The sequence below is a fragment of the Grammomys surdaster genome, unplaced genomic scaffold, assembly GCF_004785775.1.
Source record: "Grammomys surdaster isolate TR1022 unplaced genomic scaffold, NIH_TR_1.0 143, whole genome shotgun sequence".
NCBI lineage: Eukaryota > Metazoa > Chordata > Mammalia > Rodentia > Muridae > Grammomys > Grammomys surdaster.
In genome coordinates this window covers 6,032,536-6,056,695 of record NW_021604601.1, presented here as the reverse complement: position 1 = coordinate 6,056,695, position 24,160 = coordinate 6,032,536, and the positions used below count along the sequence as shown (strand labels likewise).

Here is a 24,160-nt window from a genome sequence, read left to right as displayed (position 1 = left end):
GTATTACCCGAAACTGTGAGCCCAAATAGGCCCCTCCCCACTTAGTTGCTCTTATCAGGTAGTTTTTCACAGTGATGAGAAAAATAACACAGAAAAATTCTAATGAACCTTTTCCTTTCAAACAACATAATTTGGTGGCTTGGACCCACCTTTCTCTGGGTCTCTCTAGAGTCTCTCCCTCGTTCCCATGACATTCTTCTCCTGAGTTTGACTTGGAGTATACCTGTTCAGGTTTTCTCAGAGGCTTTTTTTTTCTCCTTTCCTGTTTATGTATTGGTCTTTCCCCGGATTCTTATCCCCAGCCTTTGCCACTGTATACAGCTTTCCCAGGTGACCACACGCACGCTCAGACTCCCACTACCTGTCTTCATTACTCACTACCAGAGATTTTCATTCCATAGTTTGGCTGGTGTTACATAGTGTTTAAGTGGTTAGCCTTCCGACAAATTTAAGCAAGGTTTTAAGTGCATGATCACAGGTAGATTTTTACGAATAAAACACCTTACAATTCCCTTTAGAAAGCAGGGTTTAGCTTTCCAACAATACAGAAATATGCTTGTGGAAATGTCAAGTATTTGTGGAGAACCCCAAACTCAGAGATGTTGTCATTTAGTTGGTAAGTAAGGAATGGTAGTTTTTACTGCCAGGCCTGTGAGGAACTGGTACCACAGATAATAACAGATGATACAAGCCAGTGTTCCTGTGAATGAAGAACGGTTTGTCCACTTTAGCTGTTAGCTTTAATTGTCAACTTAGTATAATCGAGAATCATCTGGGAGGAGAATCTCAGTCAGGGATTCTCTACTTTGGGCTGTCCTGGGGCATGTATGTAAGGAATTGCCTTAAGTTAATTGATGAGAAAAGACCCAGCCAACCGTGGGCAGCATAATTCCCTAGGCAGGGAGTCCTGGACTATGTAAGAGTAAGCTGAGCACAAGGACACAAGTGGGCATATATGCATTTATTTCTTCCTACTCTTGTCGGTGGATGTGATGTGACCAGTTGCTCCAAGTTTCCACAACTGTGACTTCCTCAACAGTAATCGCTTAAAGCTGGAATTACAAGTTAAAATAAAACCTTCTCTCCTAAGTGGCTTTTTGCCATGGTGTTTTACAGAAATGAAACTAGAATATCAACACAAAACCATGTGATTTTTGCTAAAGACTAGGATTACTAAACATGCATGTGTGTATGCATGTGTGTATGCATGTGTATATGCATGTGTGTATGCATGTGTGTCTGTGTGGGGGTGGGAATCAAAGGTCCGCCTCAGGCAGTCCTCTCAGGAACCACATATTTTGCTATTTGAGTCTCTCATTGTCCTGAAGCTCACTAAGTAGACTAGTCTGGCTGGCTAGCAACTGCCAGGGATCTGCCTGTTTCTGCCTCTTTAATGCTGGCATTACAATCAGATCATCACATCTGGATTTCAAACATGGTTTCTAGGCATCTAACTGAGATCCTCATGCAGGTGCCGCAAGCACTTTACTGACTGAGCCATCTCCTTAGTCCTTAAATGGCCATCTTTCCAAGGTTAAATGAAAAGTCTACTTTCCTTCAATAAAAACTATGTATATATACTTCCTTGGGAATTGTCTCCAATTTCTAGATCCATTTTAGAGAAGATTTATTTATTTATTAGAATAAGTTGTCAGTTTTCTCTGTGTCATACAAACAGGAAGAAAATAAGTTGGGAGAAATAGCTTATCAAACTTTTAAACGTCTGTGAAGCTCGAAATGGTCTCACAAATCGCTCAAACACCTGTCAGTGTTTTCAACCTACTCAGTGAGAAAGCCACACGAAGGCCTTGAAACTGACTAGTTCATGGGTTCCACTTCCTGTTGTGGGGAGGAAATATGTCTTAGACTCAGTAAAGCTCTCAAAGGTTGTTTTCATTCCTTCTTGCAGAGCAGTTGGGGGTTTCATATTCACATCTATCAAGTGAAACTGGAACTCCCACTAGTTTGTTATTTCTCTAAGGTGCAGCTTGTTTCTGGCCAGGGGAAAACACTGAACAGTTAGCCACTTTGCCTTGAGGGAGGATTGTCAGGGCAGGGTTGGATCCAAGGAGCTTGCTGGGAGTGATGGAGCACTTTGCTCAGGGAACTGTGTTGACCTGATATGGATGTTCAACTCTCAACCCAGTCTCAGTTTGAGAATCCAGCTGTAGACCTAGGGCTGATTTTAGGAGACATGAAGACACAGTTTTGACTTGGATGTCTCTGGAAACCATCTTAGGCTTGATGGTGGAGCTGAAGAGCCAGCAGTGTCACTGGAAGCCATTGCACAATGACTGGAGACTCAGCTCCCTGTTCCATGGGTCAGGAGCCAAGGAATGTAAACCCACTTCTGTGCTTCCCTTCCAGAGGTGATAGCTATCTCTAGGCATTGTGCCCTCCTTGCTGGTTCTTTTTAAATGCTGGTGTTGCTGTTGGAAGCAATGTAGTCTCAGCTTGTTTACCTAGGCTTCCAGCCTTCTAGGAATCAGCATGGACATCTCTGCTTTCTCCCACTGCGCTGGTTCTCAGTTACTTTGTGTGCTCCCTGGGATCCCAGATTCCCCAAGCCTTACTGATGATGAAGTTCATTTATTCTTTTTGTCTTCAGCCCCAGCTCTCAGTTTGGACAATATTGAATAACCAGTAGGTACTAACTGGGTTTCCTGATCTCAGGATAGCAGTATAAAAACAAAAATAAAAAATAAAAAAATAAGCCCAGAGACTAAGGAAGAGTAGGAAATCTTAGACCAAGAAGTTGGTAGTGTGGGAAATATCTGGGAAAGGAAGAGTAGATGGAGATCCTTAATGTGATAGTGTGTTTAGACATGATTAGCATGCCATGATTGACACATGTTGAATTTCTTTAAAAATTATCCTCAAAGAGATCAGTCAGTGATCCAAGGGAATAAAGGATGTTCATAAAAGAAAAAGCCAACTCAGGGTTGCTCTGGTCTGGTATCCATGGAGAAGCACAATTTAACCTTAACTCCATCCTCCCTGCTGAGGGAAATCCAAGTCATCCTTACTCTGAAATGATGGGTTTTGTTTATTGGGTGTTTGCTTATCTTTGTACACTCTGATAGCCTTGAAAATGAATTGGGTCTTAAGCCTAGGCGGTATAAGAGAGACCCTGTACCCCTTACTACAACAGGTAACACACTCCATGATGCAGTGATGTGTGGCTATTTATAGAAACAGGATTTTTAGTTATCAGAATATTTTCACAAATAAATCTTGGCAGATCTGCTTGAGACTTATATTAGAAATCATGCACACGTACATATTTATGGGTTTAGAGTGACTTTTCCTTGTTAAATCTTGACCTGTGGCTTTAAAAATTCTATTCTTTTTCCACAGTAGATCATATTCACTTGTCAAACATATAGCCGAGCCACAGATACCATTCATCAGTAGTTAGATATGTGGACTACTAGCCAGATGTATCCAGAATACCACAAAATTCATGAGATTACCTATCAACTTTTAGAACAACCTTTTAATTGCATAGTTAAACATTTAAAAAGTCTCTGCTTTTTAACACAAATGGAATTTACTTAAACCTGAAGAATTTCAGCTTAGATGCTGTAGAAGAAAAATGAAGCTTTTTCAAGCTAAAATTCTGTCTGATATTTGTATACATAGACAGACACACACAGACACAGACACAGACACAGACACAGACACAGACACAGACACAGACACAGACACAGACACAGACACACACACACACACACACACACAAACACACACAGACCCATACAGAGCAGGAGAGGCATTTGCAAGCATATTTTTTTCTTTGGGATTCCCAGATTTTTAGAATCTGATTTCACATGACTTGATGAAAATGTGCTATGATAAATGTGTGTGTTTTGTATAAATCATCATGTCTGATTTGAATATTTGAATATTTATCTTCTATAAGACATGTGAGAAATATTCAAAGATAAAGATAGAATGAGATATGTATATTAGGCTGCAAATAAGAAATTCTCGATCAGGAGGCTTTAGAGTCCCTGAGGTCACACAAGAAGAGACAAGGAATTTCTTTCCCAGGGTTATTTAATTCCTGTGGTTTAGGTAGACTCCTGCATGTTAGCAAGACCACAAAGTTAATAGTTTGAGATGGAAATAATTATTCTCCAGCTTTACTTAATTACTCGATATGATCTAGAAATTAAGAGGAGAAAGAAAAGATATTGTTTCTTGTGATGTATTTCATGATGTTTTAAAACTTCAACAAACCCCTGTGCCATCTTAACCTAAGTAGTAGCAAGAGCGGCTCGTGGGAGGAAACAGGAAGCGTTACAGATAAATGCCTGTTACTCTTTTCTCCAGGTTCAGCTCAATGTATATCGATTCTAGTTAGCACATTTTGTGCCTCAGCTGGTAGCTCCCCTTGAGCTCTGCTTGGAGAATTTTTTTTTTTTTTTTAGAATCCACCCCGCTCATAAACACTGCCACCCCCTCCCTCCTTCTCTCTTTACAAATGTTACAACACAATCAGAAATTTCCTCTTTTCTTTCCTTCCTGCATTTCCAGCAGGTTCCCTTGCGTCAGAAGCCCAGGAAGAGAACTCAAGGTAATTCGATTCCTTTTGTTCCTTTATCCCTTCCTTGTCTGTGGTAGTGTGATTTTTTTTTCTTTCTTTCTTTCTCCTGGATGCCTTCTTGGGTTGGGGTGGGGGAATCAGATTCTTGACTGTCTGAATCTTAATATCAGGAGATGGGGGCCGGATTAATTTCGGGGGATTGCTTTTGGATTGATTTTTAAGAAAGAATGGCATGCTGTTCCTTTGGATCAGTTCCTCGTGCTCTGGCCACGGAGCTTAGAGAAGCTGGCACTGAGTCCGGGAAGTCACCGTGTTCCTAGGTGGGCTTTAACCCTTCCATGTCTATTGCATAACTGTCTCTCTTATTGTGGGAAGGACCCGTGTGTCTACTACAATGTGGCTTCCAGCCCAAGAGTCTAACGTTTTCGACTTACTCTTTTTGACTGAGGTTTTCGGACCCATACTTGCAAATAAGTCTCTTTGCCTGGGTTTTCTAGGCACCGAATGGAGATTTAAAAATAGAACAGATACATGATTTTTTTTTAATATTCACTTTGCATGAATGAAAACGTCCAATCCTTGCTGTGCAAACAACTAAAACTTGCCTTTTATTTTGTTACCTGAATATGGGTCCCACTCACCTGTCCATGTAACTCTTGCAGGGTTTTTCACCATGAGTCGGAGAAGGATATCCTGTAAAGATCTGGGCCACGCTGACTGCCAGGGTTGGCTGTACAAGAAGAAGGAAAAGGGAACTTTCCTAAGCAACAAATGGAAAAAGTTCTGGGTGGTGCTGAAGGGGTCGTCGCTGTACTGGTATAGCAATCAAATGGTAAGTGACCCCTCCTCCTCCTGCCCTAAGCCCTGTTACCAAAGGGGCTTACAGAGCCCTGGCCAGGCGATCCCCATGGGGAAGGAAATCTGTGAGTTAGAGCAGTGCAAACCAGTGGATTTGTTAGAGGACTCATTTCTGCCCCAGGAACCATGTAGGTTAGTGAGCTGTGCTGTACGGGAGAAGCCATCTGGCTTCATTATTCTGATTGGAGAGGAAGAGAAAGGGCCCTAAATATATCCTTGCTTAAGGAAAGAGCCCTCGGGTTCCCCTGATTTTATTATTCTGTGAGATCCTAATAGTTCCAGGATCTGTCTGGATGTCATTTGCTGTAGGAAAGTTTGCAGTGCTAAGGTCTATTAAAAAGGGACTCAGCTTTGCCCTCTACTGAGGATATAAATCCATCAGTTCGGGGAAGTGACCTCCATTCCTTCTCCCACTACCTTCTCTTCTCCTGACCTTTGTGAGATGGGTTGGTTTGGGGTGGCTAATCTGTATGCCAGCCTTGGGTAGGGACTGGTGACGTTGTTCCATGGTGACATTGGTGACCAGCCATTATGAGGGCCACACTCACTGAGATAGTTGCTGAATTTATCCTTTGATGGCCACACACTACTAGGGTGAGCTTTATGGTTTGGCTGCAGAAAAAGAGCTAGAAATGAAGTTATTGTATTGTCTTTTGTGGCTGGAGACATTCTGAGAGGGATGTTAGTGTTGAATACTCTGTAGAGCTTTGCAGGTACATCTGACACTGACCCTGGGGATTGGGAATCCACTGCAGATCTTGGGAGAACTGGGGTCCCTTTGTTGTAGAAGAAAGACCAATGGAGACACTCTATTAAATCATTTAAGGGACCAGTGCTAAATGAAGCCAACCCAGGCTTGTTGGGTAGATTTCCAAAGAAATACAACTTCCTTCTTAAGGAAAATTAAGGTTGATATAAGTATTTTGTGTTTCCTGTTACTTTATTTTTAATTTTTTAATTACATTTATTTATTTATTTATTTCGTGTGTATGTATGCCTGTGCATGTGCGTGTGCGTGTGCGTGTGTGTGTGTGTGTGTGTATTTGGGTATATGTATGTCACCATTCATGTGTTGAAGTCACAGGACAACTTACAATAAAGAATTGAGTTATATCGTGTAGGTCCCTGGGATCTAACTCAAGTGGTCAGCCTTGGCAACAAGCACCTTCACCTGCTAAGCCATCTCTCCAGCCTCTATTTCCTATTATTCTAGGCTATGGCGTTTGGGTAGTTATCACAAAGTGATTGTCACCTGTATCCTCCTTAAGACAAGCTGATCTGAGTTGCCTATAAATAGCCCTGAGGATTTCTTGAGCCTGTGGGATAGATTGGGTGTTGGAACATGATGTCTCTATGGGATGTAGCAGGGTTCAGAATTCAGCAGGCCATTTAGCTTATCTTTCCCGTCACTTGGCCAGATGGCGCTGTCCCTGTCTTAGCAGAATGTGAAGAAGTCCTCCTCTCTGGGCCCACAATATTACCACTTGGCTCATTTGACTTCTTCAGCTTCTGTTTCTCTTAGGAGAATAGAGTGGGTTACTTTCAGATTTCAGACCTTCCTAATCTTAGGCATCAGGAATCTCATGCTTCTGCATGGAGCAGCCATGTTGGTTTAGACTAGGGATGGGAGAGGACAAGTCTTGGATGCCTGTGGGCTCCTCATCCCTGTGTGCGTTCATTAGATGCAGAAAGTAAGCTTTGGGATGCTGGTCATTTACTTCAATACTATTAAATTAGTAGCGTTAGCTTGAGAATCAGATTGCTGTTGGTTGGCCAGGGAGATAGAGGTTTATAATGGTGTACAGAAGAAAGAGTCTTCCATGGAAGACTTCCCATGTTCTTTTGCTTTCTCTCTTTGCCACAGTCATTCCTGACATCGTAATTGTATGTTTGTTGTGGGTAGCCCTCAATGAAGATTTAATTAGCAGTCATATTCCTACTATTTGTGTGAATATCAACTGGAAAGTAACAGTCAAACACGCCCTCACAGAAAAACACGAAGTTTCTGTCTTCTACTTTAAGAATTTAGATTCAATAGCTAAGGCACCCAAGGGTTGACTGATATCATCTTCCTTATCTGCTCCTTATTCTTCTTAGAGGGCCACCCCTGTTCTTTGTGACTTTGTATATACTATGATGGTCTATCTCATGGGATATCTACCATATGCCAAAGGATGTTCTAGGTATTTTGCATGCAGGCTCTTCAAAACAATCTTTAGCTGGGTACGTTGGCACAGGATTATAGTGTTTGCTACTGAAGAGGCTGAGGCAGGAGGATTGCAAGTACGAAGGCTGCCTTGTCTACAGAGTGAGTTCAAAAATAGTTTGTTTTGTCAATTTAGTGAATTACTGTCTCAAAATAAAAAAGAAATATAAAATGTCTGAGGATATACTTTGATGGTAGAGTGCTTGCCTAGCATTCATGAGGTCTAGGGCACAATCTCTGGAGGGAGACAGAGACAGAGATAGACAGAGACAGATACAGAGGTAGATTGAGATAGGCAGAGACAGAGACATAGACAGAGATAGATACAGACAGAGACAGAGAGATAGAGATGATTTAGAGATAGACAGAAATAGACAGTCAGAGCCATAGGCAGAGAGACAGAGATACAGAGGGAGGTAGAGACAGAAAGAGCCTCATACCTCAGAGGCATACTTTAAAAGGTGGTAAGATTGAGACTTGGTGTAAACTGCCTGAGTCATATATGAAGGAAATGAATAAAAGTTGCTTCCTCTCCAGGCCCCTTTGATTCCTGATTATGATATGCCACACTAAATTTTCCTGGGACCAGGATAAGTGATATCATATTACCCCATTTCCAAAGGGGAACTGAGAGATTATCTGTACAAGTGGCAATTCTGTTTTGAATGTACAAGCTACCCTATTAGATCCCTTTGCTCATTCCTGTTGCTGTCATTATTGCCCAGGGACTTTGCCACCTTCCCCGCCTCCCCTTTCTGTTGTTGGTACCCAGCAATCAGTGTATGTGTGTGTGGGGTCCACCTTCTTCAGCTTGCATTGCTTCTCCCAGCACCGCTACCCAGACTTCCTTAGGAAAGGTCGTTAATCATTTTTCACACAGCATTTTGTTGGCCTGGAATGTGTCAGAGCACATGTAACCACACACCATTTCTTTCAGCACCGTGCGTGTATAAATTCAATAGCCACAAGAATCTCAGTTAGTGAAAAACCTGGAATTAAACTCTGTACTCTCACTTTCCCATGCCCTTAGGATAAAGTTCAAACCCACTTTTGGGTTTCATCTTAATAAGTATCTTTTTCTTCCTTCTCCGTATTCCACATCTTACCCCAAGCCTTACCTCTGGAAGTTTTGATTTCTATTGATGTGTTCTGAGTCTGTGTACACCTTTGTCTATATAGATTCCCTGCTCAGAAAAGGCTCTGGAAGCCTTTCCTCCTGCCCGGTTTCAGCAAACCTTCCCTCTTCATAAGAGCCAAATCTTAATTTGATTGCACATCTTCTATGTAGACTTACCACAGACCTAAACTTAGCTACTCTGTCTTGTTCCATTTATATTATTTTATAATATTTTGACTATCACACAGATCCTTCTTTCTGAATGTGTGTCAGATTCCTGTCTTTCATAATTGATCATCATATCACCATGGCAAGATCATGGATTTTTATCTTTAGTACTTTAGTGTCTGGCGTTGAATAAGTTCTTGATTGAGATTTGCCTGAGATTTCTCAGGTAAACAGGAACGAGGAGTTGCTGACACTTACTTTGCCTAAAGGATTCTGGGAGATGAGATCTTGTTCAAGTATTTTTCTTGACAGGAAATAATTTTCCAGGAATTCCATTTTCTACTCTTAAAAACATATGATTCAATTGGGGACTTGCGAGAAAGGACCTCAGTGGAGCAATGGGTGCCACAGGTCTGTTCCCATCCTTGATTGACACCCTCTTTGGAGCTTTCAGGAATAGAGGATGAGGGTAGGGTGAGCATCTGAGTCTGAGGTCTAATGTAAACAAAGGTGGGATAGTATATATGAGCTTCGCCAAGCTAGTACTGTAGGCATTATGTCTAATTTCCATAGTAACCACTTGTCATCAATTTTTTTACTCCTAAGTGAATTTACTGACTGCCAAGAGCTGAAGGAACTGGCTCAAAGCTTCCTAGGAAGTAACTGGCAGAGCTGGGTTTAACACTGAGATATTCCAACGCCAGAGCTGGGCTCTATTCTGTAGACTGTGTGACAGACAGATGACCTGGGCCTAGTAAATATGGAACTCAGACTGTTTACAGTGTCCACAAATAGGTAAGGCCACCGGGCAGGAGGGGGTTAAAGAAGATTCTCAGGCTGGTAAAGGAACTGGCATGTGGAAACATGAGGTTAGCAGCAGTTAATTGGGAAGGAGGGCATTGTTGGAGACCTGGTTAGGAGCTTGTCAGAAAATGCAAGCATTCAGACTTGGATTCTTGCACTGGGGTACTAGTGTGAGAATCAGGAATGTACCACATTGATGGAGAGGGGCACCATATGTAGAGTCCTTGGATATGAGACAAAGCAGTTGAGGCTAAAATAAGACCGATTTCCAAGTTTTAGTGCCTGGGAAAATAACATGAGAATTGAGAAGGAATTTGTGCGTAAAATGTAGACTTTTGTATCAGCTCATTCTTGGCTGCATAATTGTTTTATTTTTCATATTTTCCATTACTTGTCAAGTTGCTAGAAACTTGAGTTTTTTTTTTAAGAAAATAAATTAATGAATATTGATATCATTTGTGCTGGCAGCAACAGTTCAGGAAAGCAGTGGGGCTGCTGAGTAAACAACCTGGCCTTGCTTCATGGAGATTTCAGGTCCACCCATGCCATGTGCAGGGCAGTGTCTGGCTTAGTACTCACCCTGGAGAGTTCTTAGCCCTTTGAGGGTCTCATCTGTCTGTACAAATGTGACCCCGTCTCTCCCTCATTGTCAGCATGGTTGCATGTCAGTGTACTGTGGTAACCGTGTCCTGTCGCACGTCATCACGAGCCATACTCGAACAAAGAGCGGCTCTCAGAGGTGCTTAGATATGGAAGGTGCTTTTCTTGGAAGCAGTTTCCTGAGAGTCTTTTCTATTCGAGTTTGAATATGTTGGTAGAGTAGAATTGGCCCTTCCAAGAAAATCTTACTTGAAAGCCAGAATTTCTCAATAAGAGAACTGTCTTGATTGATTGTCAAATATGGAGAGCTGTTCTTTCAGCTAAAGAAAAGCAAAAAGTGGGTTGGTTTCTCCCTGGAAAGAAGGCATCTTCCCTGCCTTTGGTCCTATACCTTTCATGCATAATATTCTCTTAGCATACATTTTTGGAAAATATCTTAGTGAAATTGTCCTAAGTTGAAAAATGTGTTTTTTATTGACATACTTTTATGTGGCTTTTAAAAATATATTTTTATTTGTTATTTTGTGCATTTGAATGCTATATATGTGTGTATGTGTGTGTGTGAATGTGAGTGTGTGTGTATTTGTGTGTATGTGTATGAATGTGTGTATTTGTGTATGTGTATTTGTGTGTATATACATATATGTATGTGTATGAGTATATATGTGTCTGTGTGTACGTATGTGTGTGCATGTGTGTTTGCATGTGCTTGTGCATATATGTGTGTGTAAATGTGAGTGTGTGTATGTGTGTATATGTGTATGTATTTGGGTGTATGTATATTTGTGTGTGTGTATGTGGGTATGTATGTGTATGAGTATATGTGTGTGTGTGCGTGTATGCATATCTGTATGTATATGAGTGTATATATGTGCGTGCATGTGTATGTGCATGGGGAGGAGCTTCAGTGCATGGCACAGGGGGCATGTAGGAGTCAGAAGACAGCTCTGTGGAATTGGCTCTCTCCTGCTTTTATATGGGCTCCATGGACTGAATTCAAGCTGTCAGGAGTGTGTGTTGAGTACCTTTGCTGGCTGGGCTGTCTTCTTGGTCCATTTATATAATTTAAATGTATCTTTAAACATCTGAAAATAAAAGATACAGAGTAGGAATCAATACTTGGGGGGAATAATTTAATTTTAATTTTCATATTGCTTACTATTGAGATATATAAAAATTTCTCATATCTTCCTTGACAAAATCCCATTTCAGTGGGATTATAGGTGTCTAATCTACCCGAACTCCATATTTATTGTCTGAGCTGAAATCCAGTGTTTTGAAACTTTTCTACACCGACATAAATTAGGGACATGAAACTGGTGAACATTATGCCAGTCTATAATTGCGGTAGAGGAGAGAAGACGTAGCTTTGGTAGTCTATAAAAGCAATGCAGGACATGCTAGTGACCAGATGACCTCACAATGATGCTTCATTTCTTTAAAGTCAGTCAATGGGTTTAAAAGAAGAACGATTTTTTCTAAAATCAAACTACCAGGTAGAAAACACAAACACATGCTCACCTACTTAAAGAAGTGATATATATTTAATATACAATTTATTTATATGTATAGCTACAGTATCCATATTTGTAAAAGTTAATATGCATTAGTATATGTGTACAACTTTTCGACAGGGAGATCACTGAAGTAATTCTCTGTGCATTCATTTTTCAAGTAATGAACTGAACAAGAACACTATCTGTATATAACTCTGAGCTAACTTGAGAGCTTTGAATGAAGATCAAAAGCACCGTAAAGATGCAAAAAGAGCACATACAAAGAACAGCGATTTTGTGTATGCTTTAAAATATATCAGCTTGATATTGTAGTTATAGGGTGCAGGACTTTTGGGTACTGTAAATGGTTCCTCATGGTGACTGTATCCTATCCTGAAAAGATACCCACTGACTCACAGGAAGCCGTAGGACAGGTATGTAGAATGGAAGGGATCAGAGTTCTTTTACCGAGTGGTACTCTCTGCAGGAGGAGGCCAGGTGACCTGGGGTTGGAGCAGAGATTGCTGTGGTATAAGTTTGTTTCCTAGATGGCAGAAGTAGCCTGTGAAAGCTAAAGCTCTGATGTGAGGACTCTTTAGGAGTCTGTACGTGAAGATATATCATCCCTCTCTAAGAGGCCCCTTGAAGGGACAGAATCAGCTGCTTCCACAAAGAGGCTGGATGGTAATCTCATTTGTCACTGTGCTCTGTGTTTAATCTCCTATACTGTGTATTTCAAAAGGAAGCTATGCAAGGGAAAAAGAACTTAGAGATTGGGTATATTTAAGGGGCCAGAATTTCAGGTCAGAATTAAATATTTGAAACAGCGCCTTCATAAAGGATATAAGGAAATGGTATGCTGAGGAAGAAGATGGCCCCCAGGCTCAAAGACAGGGGACAGGTCACACCGGATGCTGCACACACCTACTCTGGGGGTCCAGCTTCTTCCTCTGAGGCACAGAAGCACAGACAGAAGTCTGACACCTGGTAAAGAGGTAACGCGATAGCGCCCATTGTCAGCCCATGACCCTCTCCTAAGTCTCCCCATATTTGATCTTACCCAAATTACTGTGGTGGCTACACTCATCCTCTACCGAAAAATCATGACTCTAGAATTCTGGCTGTAAAATTCAAAAGTTACTGTTTTAAAATATTGCTGAAGTACACACACACACACACACACACACACACACACACACACGAGTTACTGTCTTGAGTGTTTTAAGGGTGCATTTCAGCGACAGGCATTGAGTGTAGTATTCACATTATTGTTCAGTGCACCCCACCCTTCATCTCCTGAACTCTTTTCATCTTGCCAAACTGAAACTCTCAACCCCTTAACCCACTCCCTGTATTCTTTCTCTGCTGGTCCCTTGCAACTACCAAAGAGTTTTTGTGTCTATGAGTTTGACTACTACTGTATGTCTGCCCAGTATGTATAGTCATATATATTTAATCTATCTATCTATCTATCTATCTATCTATCTATCTATCTATCTATCTACCTACCTACCTGTCATTTATTTATTTGATGGCTGGCTTATTTCACAAAGCATGACATCTTCGAATTTTGATTTCCTTTCTTCTTAAGGACCTCCTTGTGCATCTGTATGTTGCATTTAGCTATCCGTTTGTGTCTATTGATGAATGCTCATGCTACACCTACCTTTCATCTAGTGTCAAAATGCCCCGAGTACAAGGACCTGCAACTATGTCTTTGAGGCTCTGCTTTGAACTCTTCTGGGTGTATATGTAGGATTACAGGATAATCATACTTTTAGTTTTTGCAGAAACAGTTTTCTGTGGCACACTGTTCTTTTCCCTTTCTCCTGACAGAGCACAGGGGTTATAGCGTCTCTAGGACTTTCTCAGGATTTACTTATTTCTGGTAATTACCATTTTAATGAGTACAAGGTGATAGACATCTTGTTGTGGTTTTGGTTTGTGTTTCCTTAAGGCCCAGTGAGATGGACGTCTCTCCCTTGTTCTTATTAGCCATTTGTGTATTGTCTTTTTCTTTTTTAAAAAAAGTTCATTCTATATTTTTTAGAAACAGAGGTCCTGCTTCTTGTTGCTTGGCCTTCAATAGTGTCTTAATGATATTCATAGAACTCATGAAAATGCCTTAGGTAGATTGAATAACTCCTTGAAGATTTAATAAATATTGTGTGATGGCAGATTATGTGTTATCTCATAACTGTGATATCTTAAGGATTACTATTCATTATTTGTTCTTATTTTTTATTGCTCCTAAATCTCTAGTATTGACACCCATCACTTAAATCTTACATGAATCTTTTAAAAATTCATTATTTTATTTATTTAGATTTCAAATGTTGTTCCCTTTCCTGGTCTCCCCTCCTCTAATCCCCCATTCATCCCCTCCCCTTTACCTCTAAGAGGGTGCTCCACCACCCATCCACTCACTCCCGCCTCACCTCTCTGGCATCCCCCTACACTGGGGCATCAAGCCTCCACAGGACCAAGGGCCTTCCCTCCCATTGATGCCAGATAAGGCAGTCATCTCCTACATATGTAGTGGGAGCCATGGACCCACTCATGTATACTCTATGGTGGTTTAGTCCCTTGGGAGCTCTGTGGGGTCAGGTTAGTTGATATTTGTTCTTCCTATGAGGTTGCAATCCACTTCAGCTGCTTCAGTCCTTCCCTATCTCTTCCATTGGTGTCACTGTGCTCAGTTCAATGGTTGACTGTGAGTGTCTGCATCTGTCTTAGTCAGGTGCTGATAGAGCCTCTCAGACGAGATCCCTGCTGGGCTCCTGTCTGTAAGCAGTTCTTGGCATCAGCAATAGTGTCAGGGTTTGGTGTCTACAGATGAGATGGATCCCAAGGTGGGGGGGTCTCTGGATGGCCTTTCCTTCAGTCTCTGCTCCATTTTTTTGTCCCTGAGTTTTCATGTATGCCCTTTTGGGTTACTTTCATATGAATCTTATATGATGTTCCTTTATTTTTTTTCCTTTTGCTATTGCTTTTAATGTGAAGATGAATTTATTTAAATTTTATTTTTAACATTTTAGTTTTGGTTAATTATTTGAGAATGGTATATATACAAGCTATATATATCGATCATATTTGTTCCCCCTCCTCCTCCTAAATCTTCTCTCCTTCTTAACTTTGAGACACACACACACACACACACACACACACACACACACACGTTTATGTATTTTCCACCAAGTCCAATTTGTGTTAGCTGTAGACTCATGGATCGGTGTCTCACCTATCAGAGCCCACACTCTTAAAGGAAACAGACTCTGCTTCCCTTAGTAGCCATTAGCTATAGCTCCTCAGCTACCGGTGAGGTCTTCTCAGGACCACTCTTACTCAAGCTGGAGTGCTGACTGGATTGCTCTCCCACAGGCAACTGTTTTACTCTTGGGGCTTTAACTGTGGATGGCACATTCAATTTATTAGTTTTCAAGAGATAGTATTTATTCTATGATCATAAAAGTCAATCAAATTTTCTTAAAGCTCTCTTTTCATTTTTCCTGTTTTCCTTTCCTTCACTGGGCTCTGCTGATGAAGAGGCTGGCCTACACTGGTGAAAAGGCTAGCCCCTCTGGGGTTCTAGGCTTCTAAGAGAGCAGGTGAGGCTGGCTAAGGATAGCTCCTGAAAAGGCACATGTGCTGAGATTTTTTTTTCCATTGCAGAGAACAACCACCAATTTTTTAATCTGCCAAGGTCCTATGTTAACTGCTTTTGGAAATGAAATTTCTGAAACGAGTCTTCATGAGAGAAATATACTTTCACTTATCACATGATATCACTGGGAGAGGAGGAGTGGCCAGGAAATGATTTATAGACATGGGATAGGACACCAGCTACCTCATGGTCCCCTCTCCGGTAGGACTTACTGCGGTAGGGAGGTGGCCATATCCTTGGGTATTCCTTAGAAGGTGATAATGAAGAAGGATTATAAAAAATTGTGTTGTCGATGGTCACTATGAGTAGGAGTTTGTTTATTTATTTATTTATTTATTTGTTTGTTTGTTTGTTTGTTTTCCTTGTGGAAAAGACAGGTTGGCTTAGGTTTCTCAGAAGCAAACCCCAGGAAGATTTGGGTGTGGGAAGTAATTCAGGAAATGCAGTTGTTTTGTGGTTTGTGGAGAGGACTGGGTCTTGGACTCCCCGTGGATACCAAGAACCTTGGATACTCAGGTTCAAAACAGTGTAGCGTTTGCATGCAACCTACCCACACCCTTCTTTGTTCCTTAAGTCATTGCTACATTATGTGTGATTCCTAATACAATGTTAATATTAAGCAAATTCATTGTTTTTGTGCTTCTTTGGTATACACACTCCTATGGATCTTTGTCACTGGTGATTGGCTCAATCTGTGCACATGGCACATACAAACCCAGAGCCACAACTAGCTTGTCGAGGGAATGACAAATGAGAGAAGGCAGAGAGTAGCCATAGCCAAGGATGGCTGTGGGTAACCCAAGCTAACAGACCTGGGGAGTTTAGTGCTTTTGAAACATAAACAATCCAGAGTTTGCATGCCAAGTGTCAGGGGCTGGAGTATTTATGCACCAAGCCTTCTTAGACATGAGCCAGGAGCCCATTCTAGGGGCTTGATTTGTGAATCCCTCTGCAAGCCAGAGGAGTGGAATCAGGGCTTAGACTTTCTAGCAGAGAGATGCAAGTGCTGGCAGTGGGAAGTTTGGCCAGGGTTCTCCTGGTGGTTAGAACCAAAGGATAGGCTGAGTCACATTGTGTGAGCATTGTCCACATATTATCTGCCTACCCCAGAACCCTTGATTTTCTCTCTTTCTGGTCCCTCAGCAACCTGCAACCATTGCGATTTTCTAGAACCTTGGTCCACATTTAGAATTAATACCCAGAAGTTTCTGGATTCCATAAGAAACCAAGGCTTTAGTTTATTAGCCAAAGACATTTACTAATTGTTTTCTGTATAGAATATACATCTCTAGGCATCTGTAAGAAGAAATTCTCTAGGTATCAAAAATCTAATTATATTTATAGGATAATAACATATAAACCCAAATGCAATAATATTTTTAATAAAATATACCCCAAATAATATGCAAACAGATTAGCAAGCTTGCAACCAACATTATGCTCCGAGTAATTTAATTTTTTTTCCCCTCACAGCCGCTAATCTGATGCAGAAATGACAAGGGAATACTGGGACACAGGCACAGCTGTTCCAGGGCTCACTGAGGAGTCTGAGACAATAAGCTTATCATTGGCTTTCTCCTCCTGAGTGATTCTTTTTTCTTTTATAATGGCTGAATGATGATGTACTCTTAACCTTCTAGGGCCTAAGCTATCTTATGATATTGTATTCATGCACAATGATTTTATTTAGCTTGAAGACATTGGTTATGTCTGCCTTTTTGCAGGGAAATATTTGTTTCAGGGAACTCATACCCTGGCTAAGATCAGGTGGTAAGTGGCTTGCAGACCGATGTCTTATTCCAGTTGGGGTTCTTTCTCCTGCACCATGTGTTAACTGTGGATTCTTCTGGTCTCTCTTTTTAGCTCTCTTTTTAGAGCAGTGGAAGATCTTCCATCTCATGTTAGAATTACTGATTTCTGGGGCCGGTTCTGCATTGTGGAATTGTATGAATCCTGTACAATTTCCTCATGTTACAACCATGTTCTGTTGGGTGTTGTGGGTTAAAGTTGTCTGCTTCATGAGTTCTGATATGGAGAATAGGATTAATTTTATCCAAAAGGTAGAAAATGGTACCTTGCTTCTTATGCTTAGTGCTTAGTCAAGTCAGTGGTAGTTCTGACCTGTTTCTCGCAACCGTGTTCCTGAGGTATTTCACACTGACTATAAGACCTGCTTCTTATATCTAGAAGAACAAGGAGGAAGAGGAGGAAGAGAGAGACAAAGAATGAAGAGGTAGAAAGAAGGAAGAACAAGCCAAAGGCACAGATTTCTTGTATCCTGGAGTACTTGTTGTCCCCTAGGGCTGGTCAGGGCCCCTCTCTGCTACCAACCCAGATAATGCCTGCAGAATGGAATGTGTTTGCTGTGTTATCAGTATCCTGGATGGGAGAAGAGGATTCGTCACTTATCAGAACAAGGGTCAACTTCACTGTAGAGGAAGAGAAAAGGAGGCTGTAGAGTCTGAGCCATTTGGAGGTACAGAAACTAAGTAAATAATAGAAACATTGCAGCAAGATCACTGGTGAAAAATGCTATCACTATCTCTACACAGACTATATTCCACTAACTATGGACAAGAAAAATTCTATGTTCCAGGTCTTCTTGGAGTCATGGCAATTAGGAGTGTGTATGATCTATCAGCAGCTTTTCTTTTTCCTTTTAAAAATTCTTTTACAAATTCATTTATTTCATTGGACCACAGTTTCCCCTCCCTCCACTCTTTCCAGTCCTCTCCCTCCTCCCTCCCCCAGATTCACTCATCCTCCATTTCCCTTAAAAAAAAAAAGCAGGCTTCCCAGGTTTATCAAATGAACATAGACTAAGAAGTTACAATAGGACTAGGCACAAACCCTCATATCAAGGCTGGACAAGGCAACACAGTAGGAGAAAAGGCTCTCAAGATCAGGCAAAAGAGTCAGAGATATCCCCACTCCCACTGCTAGGAGTCCGCAAGAACACCAACCTACACACCCATAGCGTATATGCAGAGGACCTAGCTCAGAGCCATGCAGGTCTGACCTCAAGTTTTCCTCATATCCATTTATTTTCAATTTGATGAGTGTCTTCTTTTCTTTGGTTGTTGGTTCTGATTACTTTTAAAAAATATACATCATTTACCCATTTAAAAAGTCAGAACCACATAACCAGGTATTCATCTCCGTCACTTGCTCATCCTCTTCCTCTGTTTGTTTTGGATTCATTCTCCCATTGCTTCCTTTTACAAGGATAAGCAAGAATGTGCATTGTATGCAGTTGACAAGTGTAAGCAAGAGTCGCATCCCACTTTCTCCTTTTATGCAAATTCAAATCATACTCATGTTAGTTTTTCCCTTAGTGTCCTATAAATTACTCTTAAGATATTATGTATGTCAGTACTTATAATTTTTGCCTGTGGGCTCTACACTATATTCAACTTTTCCATGATGGTGAACTCATGTATAACTAGTACAAGGTAGGTTCAGCCACCACTGAACTAATAAGAGAGACAAGTTATGGTAAAACACAGGAAAAGGGGATAGGTTTATTGTGGAGATAAGGGACCTAGTGGTTCAAATCCATCTTCGGAGTCCCAACCATAGGTTTAGGCTTAATTGGTGATGGAGTAGGTCAGGGGCCAGGGGATATGGATAATGAAGCAGTCCTGAATGAGGTGTGGTCTTCTCATCACAAGCTGTAATCTGCTCATTACTGTCTCCTCTTTCTGGTTCTGCATGTGGTTCTAGGACGTCCGTATGACTGTCACAGCTAGAGGGGATTAGTGTAGTTCTCAGGACATGGTCACTTCAGCTTGAAGGTGCAGCCTATTCATTATGGAAAGTCCTCCTCGTAGAAGGGGTGGAAGAGAGGGAAGCAGATCTTTCCTGTAAAGTCCACTGTTTCTAGAATGTTAAGTGCCTAAAAATCTAGGTCAATTTTATCTCTACACCTTCAGCCTTAAGAGATAGGTTAGGTGGACAGTCCTTCAGTGATGGATATTTCAAGCTGAAGAGGTAGGCAGGTGGCCTAAGATAAAGGAGACAGACAAGATGGAGGCAGTGATGTGATGTCGGGCTTTTGGCACGATTTGGTTGTGGGCTCAAGTGAGGAGTTGATGCCTTTTAGAAAGGCAGGTACCTGTTTCATGTGTGTTCTTTGTAGTCATGTGCGAATACAAATCATGCCACGCGTTATCACATGAAGTCTCAGAGATGTATGTAGGAGAGACCTCAGAAGTGGGGTGTCTGGTCGAAGGGCATGCTTCTGTAGCTCTGTCCTTTGGTCTGTATTTAATTTCTACCTTTGTGTGAGAGTGACTCTCTATGACGCTTGCTCATAACAATTCATCTTGTCTCTCTTCAATCTCAGTTTATGCCTAGCTTATATTTTAGAAAACAGGGTTTGGATTTTACTGCTGGTCACAAGTCTGTGTGCACTAGGAGAGTCCAGCCTCCATGTGTGTGCTAGGAGAGTCCAGCCCCTTTGTTCTGCAGTAGCCTGGGAAAGGACAGCTGAGTTCATATCTTTGGCATCTTTGGCTTGGTTTCGTGTGTGTGTGTGTGTGTGTGTGTGTGTGTGTGTGTGTATGAGAGAGAGAGAGAGAGAGAGAGAGAGAGAGAGAGAGAGAGGTGATGGGAATGTAGGGACACTGCTGAATAAATAGATGTTTTGGGGGAAGTGCTGAGTTTTGGAGTCTCTTTAGATTGTAATAGTCCTTAGGCATGAACTCAGTGTTTGGGGAAAATCTGAGTTAGTCATATTCAGCGGGATCCTCGGGATCTTGGATTTCACCTTCTGAGTATTATGCTGACCATGCAAGAGGGATTTTATTCACTGGATTTAGGCCCCAAACTTTTGTCCCATCTCAGTTTTTCAGCTTAATTGAGGGATGTTTATTGCACCACAATGCTCACCCCATTTACTTCCATTATAACAAGCTCATCGCAGGTCAGTTGTTTGGGACCCGTTTGGCCCCTAGCACCCATTCACCATTACTACTTCCAACCCGATGACTTTGCCTCCCCTTCTACCTCCCTGGACTTCATAAAAATGGAGACACAGAGTAACATACTATCTCTCGTGTTCTCAGTCAGTGTGATATTCTCAAGGCTTGTGTACAGCTTAGCACGAGATGGTTGTTCCTTTCTTTGTAGTGTTGATAGAGGTCTGTCTCCCGAGCACAATGAGCAAACCATGTTGTTCAGTTACCCGCTAATGGACATTTAGGTTGTTTCCTGGTTTGGGATACTATGACTAATGTATCTATAAATATTTTCATGTACTCTTTTCATGGGCACAGGTTTCATTTTGGGGCAAGGGGTAGATACCCAGGAGTGGAATTGCTGGGCTGTGCAGTAATTCTATGATTGTGATATTTAGAAAATGCTGAAATATTTTCCAAAGTAGTTTCCACACCTCATTTCAACCTTTTCTTTATTGTCAAAGGGGAAAATATATCATGTTCTATCACTCAGTCATTCACAACACTTGTTTATCTTTTCTGCACACAATGAACACTTGCCTTATAAATAAAGAATATATATATATATAAAACAGTTACTTCCTTCAAGAGAGTCTTGTCTGTAGGTACATCAGCAAACAACCAGATCACAACATTCTTAGAGAACTATGAAAGAAGCCCACTACTGACTCTGAAGACAAACAGGACAGGATCTGTCCAAGACTTGTGGGAATGGGAACCATGACTCTTGGACACTCACACAGGAGGGTGAGGTGGTAGGATTTAGTATTATCAGGTTGAAGCAGGCTTTCTGCCCTACAGGAATTCCACAGCCCCATTATGGTGCTTACCTACACAGCGTCACACGGCTACCATCCACGAGATGCTATGCCGTTTACATGGTTCATGTTGATATTTTCTGTGAAGAGAAGAGATCTCAGCTTTGTTCACTAATGTATCCTCATGCATGAGGTACAGTGAGGAGGCCCCAAGACATCTGTTGACTAAATGGATGTATGGAAGCCTTCAGTGAGAGAGAAAAGAGAGGTTAAGGGAGGGATTAACACAAATGATTGACACTAGAGGCAGGACCAGCATCTTTGCTCCTGTGTCCTTGATGTTTGAACTCTACCAGTTTTGACAAAGGTAAGACTTTGTTTCTGCCTTGTGATAGCAACTGCTCAGTAACGCTCTGCTGAGATGGGAGATGTCAAAGGTGCTGGGGAAAGTGGGTGGGCTGATTTGCAGAAAGAATGATAGGTGTGTGGTCACAGAACCGTGTGTGGTTGCTCTTAGGACTGGCAAGTTTGCACAGTGGCTCAAGGACAGTCCTTTTAAAAATCACATTAGGTGTCTGGAGAAATTAGCAGATCCTACTACACAACGTTCAGGTGACTTGTTCAAAAGTCAGGACTAGTTAAAGGCAATGATAACATTCAAGTCAGGTATTTCAGTTAATGGATCAGGCTGGGACAGATCTGAAAGAGGGGAGGAGGGGGAAGAAGAGGAGGAAGAGGAGGAGGAAGGGAGGGAGGAGGAGGTGGGAGAGGAGGAAGAGGAAAAGGAAGAGAAAGAAGAAAAGGAGGAAGAGAAGGAAAAAGGAGGAGGAGGAGAAGGAGGGGGAGGAGGAGGAAGAGGAAGAGGAAGAGGAAGAGGAGGAGGAAGAGGAGGAGGAGGAAGAGGAGGAAGAGGAAGAGGAGGAGGAAGAAACTAGCATTCCAAGAGAAGTTGCCCATTGTGATTGTTGCTTCTGAGTTTTTTGTTAGTTAGTTTGTTTGGTTTTTGTTTTGTTTTCCGGGTTAACTTAACAAGAGACATTTTTGACATAGATGCTGTGACTTTGAATGTGGCTCAGATGTCTTCAGAACAATGAAAATGAGCTGCTGCATATGAGAAGGAGGGTTCCTAGGGAAACATGCAGTGGCTCCACCCAAGTGCCTTTGGATCTCGATTTGAATAAAGAATCTCAGTCTTTTCGGTCTATGCAGAAAGGAACCTACTGGAACAAAGATGCATAATTTATCCTTCATTAGTTTAAAAACTTGCACTGTTTATTGGGGGCATGTCACAGTGTGCTTCTGGTGGTCAGAAGGTGACTTTTAGTAGTCTATTCTTCCCTTACACTGAATTTTTGGTCATGGGGTTAGAGTTCAGACTGTCACCCTTAGTGACAAGCACCAAATCCATTAATTTACTTCTAAATCAATACAAATATTAGAAGCTTATTTATTTATTTATTTATTTATTTATTTATTTATTGTAGGCTTATTTGTTTTAGCTATTTTATTCGGGTTCTTTTTATACCTCTACCTTCCTTCCAACCCTTATTCTACCCTAATTCTTTCACTGGGCAGGTATTTCTACCCTAATACCTCAACACTGGGCAGGAGAGAAAGAAGGTTAGAGGGGAATGAGGACGTATGGCTCTTTAACTACTTCCTCCTGAATAGAAGCATTGATTTCCTTGGGGCAAGTTCAGTCTTTGTCTAGTTAGGATATCTCCAACTTCTCATGTTTTTTTCTCTTGACCATCATCATCATCAGCAGCAGCGTGAGCAGGAATCGGCAGGAGGAACAGCCTTGCCTCCTTCTTCTTCAGAGCTTTCTAGTTCCTCTGTGGGCTCTGGCATTTATTCTGTCTCAAGAGGTATCAGAATTAAGCTCTCTGCAGCTGGCAGAATCATGCCCCTGCCACGGCACGCATGAACCAGATAGTCTGCTGCCATGGACAATCTAAAGCCACTTCGTATCTCACACCTGGGATCGAAACAAAAACATGTTTATATAACATAATTGGGTTTTTAAAGAAACCCAAACTCTACAGTTCTCTTATTGTTCTATTTATCTATTTAGTGTGTGTTTGTGTGTGTGTACATGCACAGGTATATGGAGATTAAAGGTCAATGTTGGGTGTCTCTCTCAATTTCTCTCTGCCTTACCTTTTCATATGGCTCTCTCACTAAACCTGAAGTTCCCTGACTAGAATAGACACACTAGTTTGCAAGGCCCAGGAGGGATCTGCTTCAGCATCTGCTTCCCCAGTGTTTGGTTGTAGTTGTGTGTCGATGTGGTCAGCTTTTTACGTGTGTGTTTTGGGGGTTGAACCTAAATCCTTATGTTTATGTGGCAAGCACTTTACCAACTGAGCATCTTTCGATTCCCTGTATGTTTCGTTTTTTGGTTGATTTACATATTATCAACATATAAAATAAGCTTATGGCATTGCATAATTGTCTAGAGGCATATACCAAGACAAAAATTGGGTGTTAGCTCTAATTTAGCTCTGTAAGAGACATAGTTTTCTCTGTTTTAATATTCCAGTTTGTTTTTGGTTGACTAGAGGACAGGGACGTTGGAGAAGATGGAATTGTGGAACTCCTTAGGGCTCTGTCATAAAGGGCTTTCTGCTGAGACACTCAGGCTTTATCCAAGAGCAACTGGGAACCATGCAGGGTTTTAATTAGAGACGTGACTTGAAGCATGCTTGTGATGTGGAGATGTGCTGTGGCTGCTATTTGGATGCTATGTTGGATTGAAGGAGAATTAGAAAGAGGGGGTCTGGCTTTGGAGGCAGTTGCGGTAACTTAACAAAATGCTAATGGTGACGGACAGGGCATGACATGGTAGGAATAGATGAAGAAACCATCTGTGGAAGATGCAACCATAGCACACATTTGTATTTCCCTGAATTCTGGGTAGGATTTCAGGTCATCTTCTATAACAAAATACCAGAGGTTGGGTAGTTCATAAAGAAAAGGGAT

General features: G+C 41.5%; 2 protein-coding genes across 4 annotated transcripts in view; one reads left to right on the top strand and one right to left on the bottom strand.

Annotated features, from left to right (window-relative positions):
• Positions 1-24,160, bottom strand: part of Oprm1 (opioid receptor mu 1) — a 251,578-nt gene that overhangs the window by 52,721 nt on the left and 174,697 nt on the right. The gene's annotated exons all lie outside the window — the stretch shown is intronic.
• Positions 1-24,160, top strand: part of Ipcef1 (interaction protein for cytohesin exchange factors 1) — a 142,576-nt gene that overhangs the window by 63,114 nt on the left and 55,302 nt on the right. For 2 of the 3 annotated variants that reach the window (XM_028764332.1, XM_028764334.1), the window contains 2 exons: positions 4,540-4,579; positions 5,212-5,381. In XM_028764332.1, the coding sequence (XP_028620165.1) occupies positions 4,540-4,579; positions 5,212-5,381 (210 nt within the window). The remainder of the gene's footprint in view (positions 1-4,539; positions 4,580-5,211; positions 5,382-24,160) is intronic. The other variant, XM_028764333.1, reaches the window with a different exon arrangement.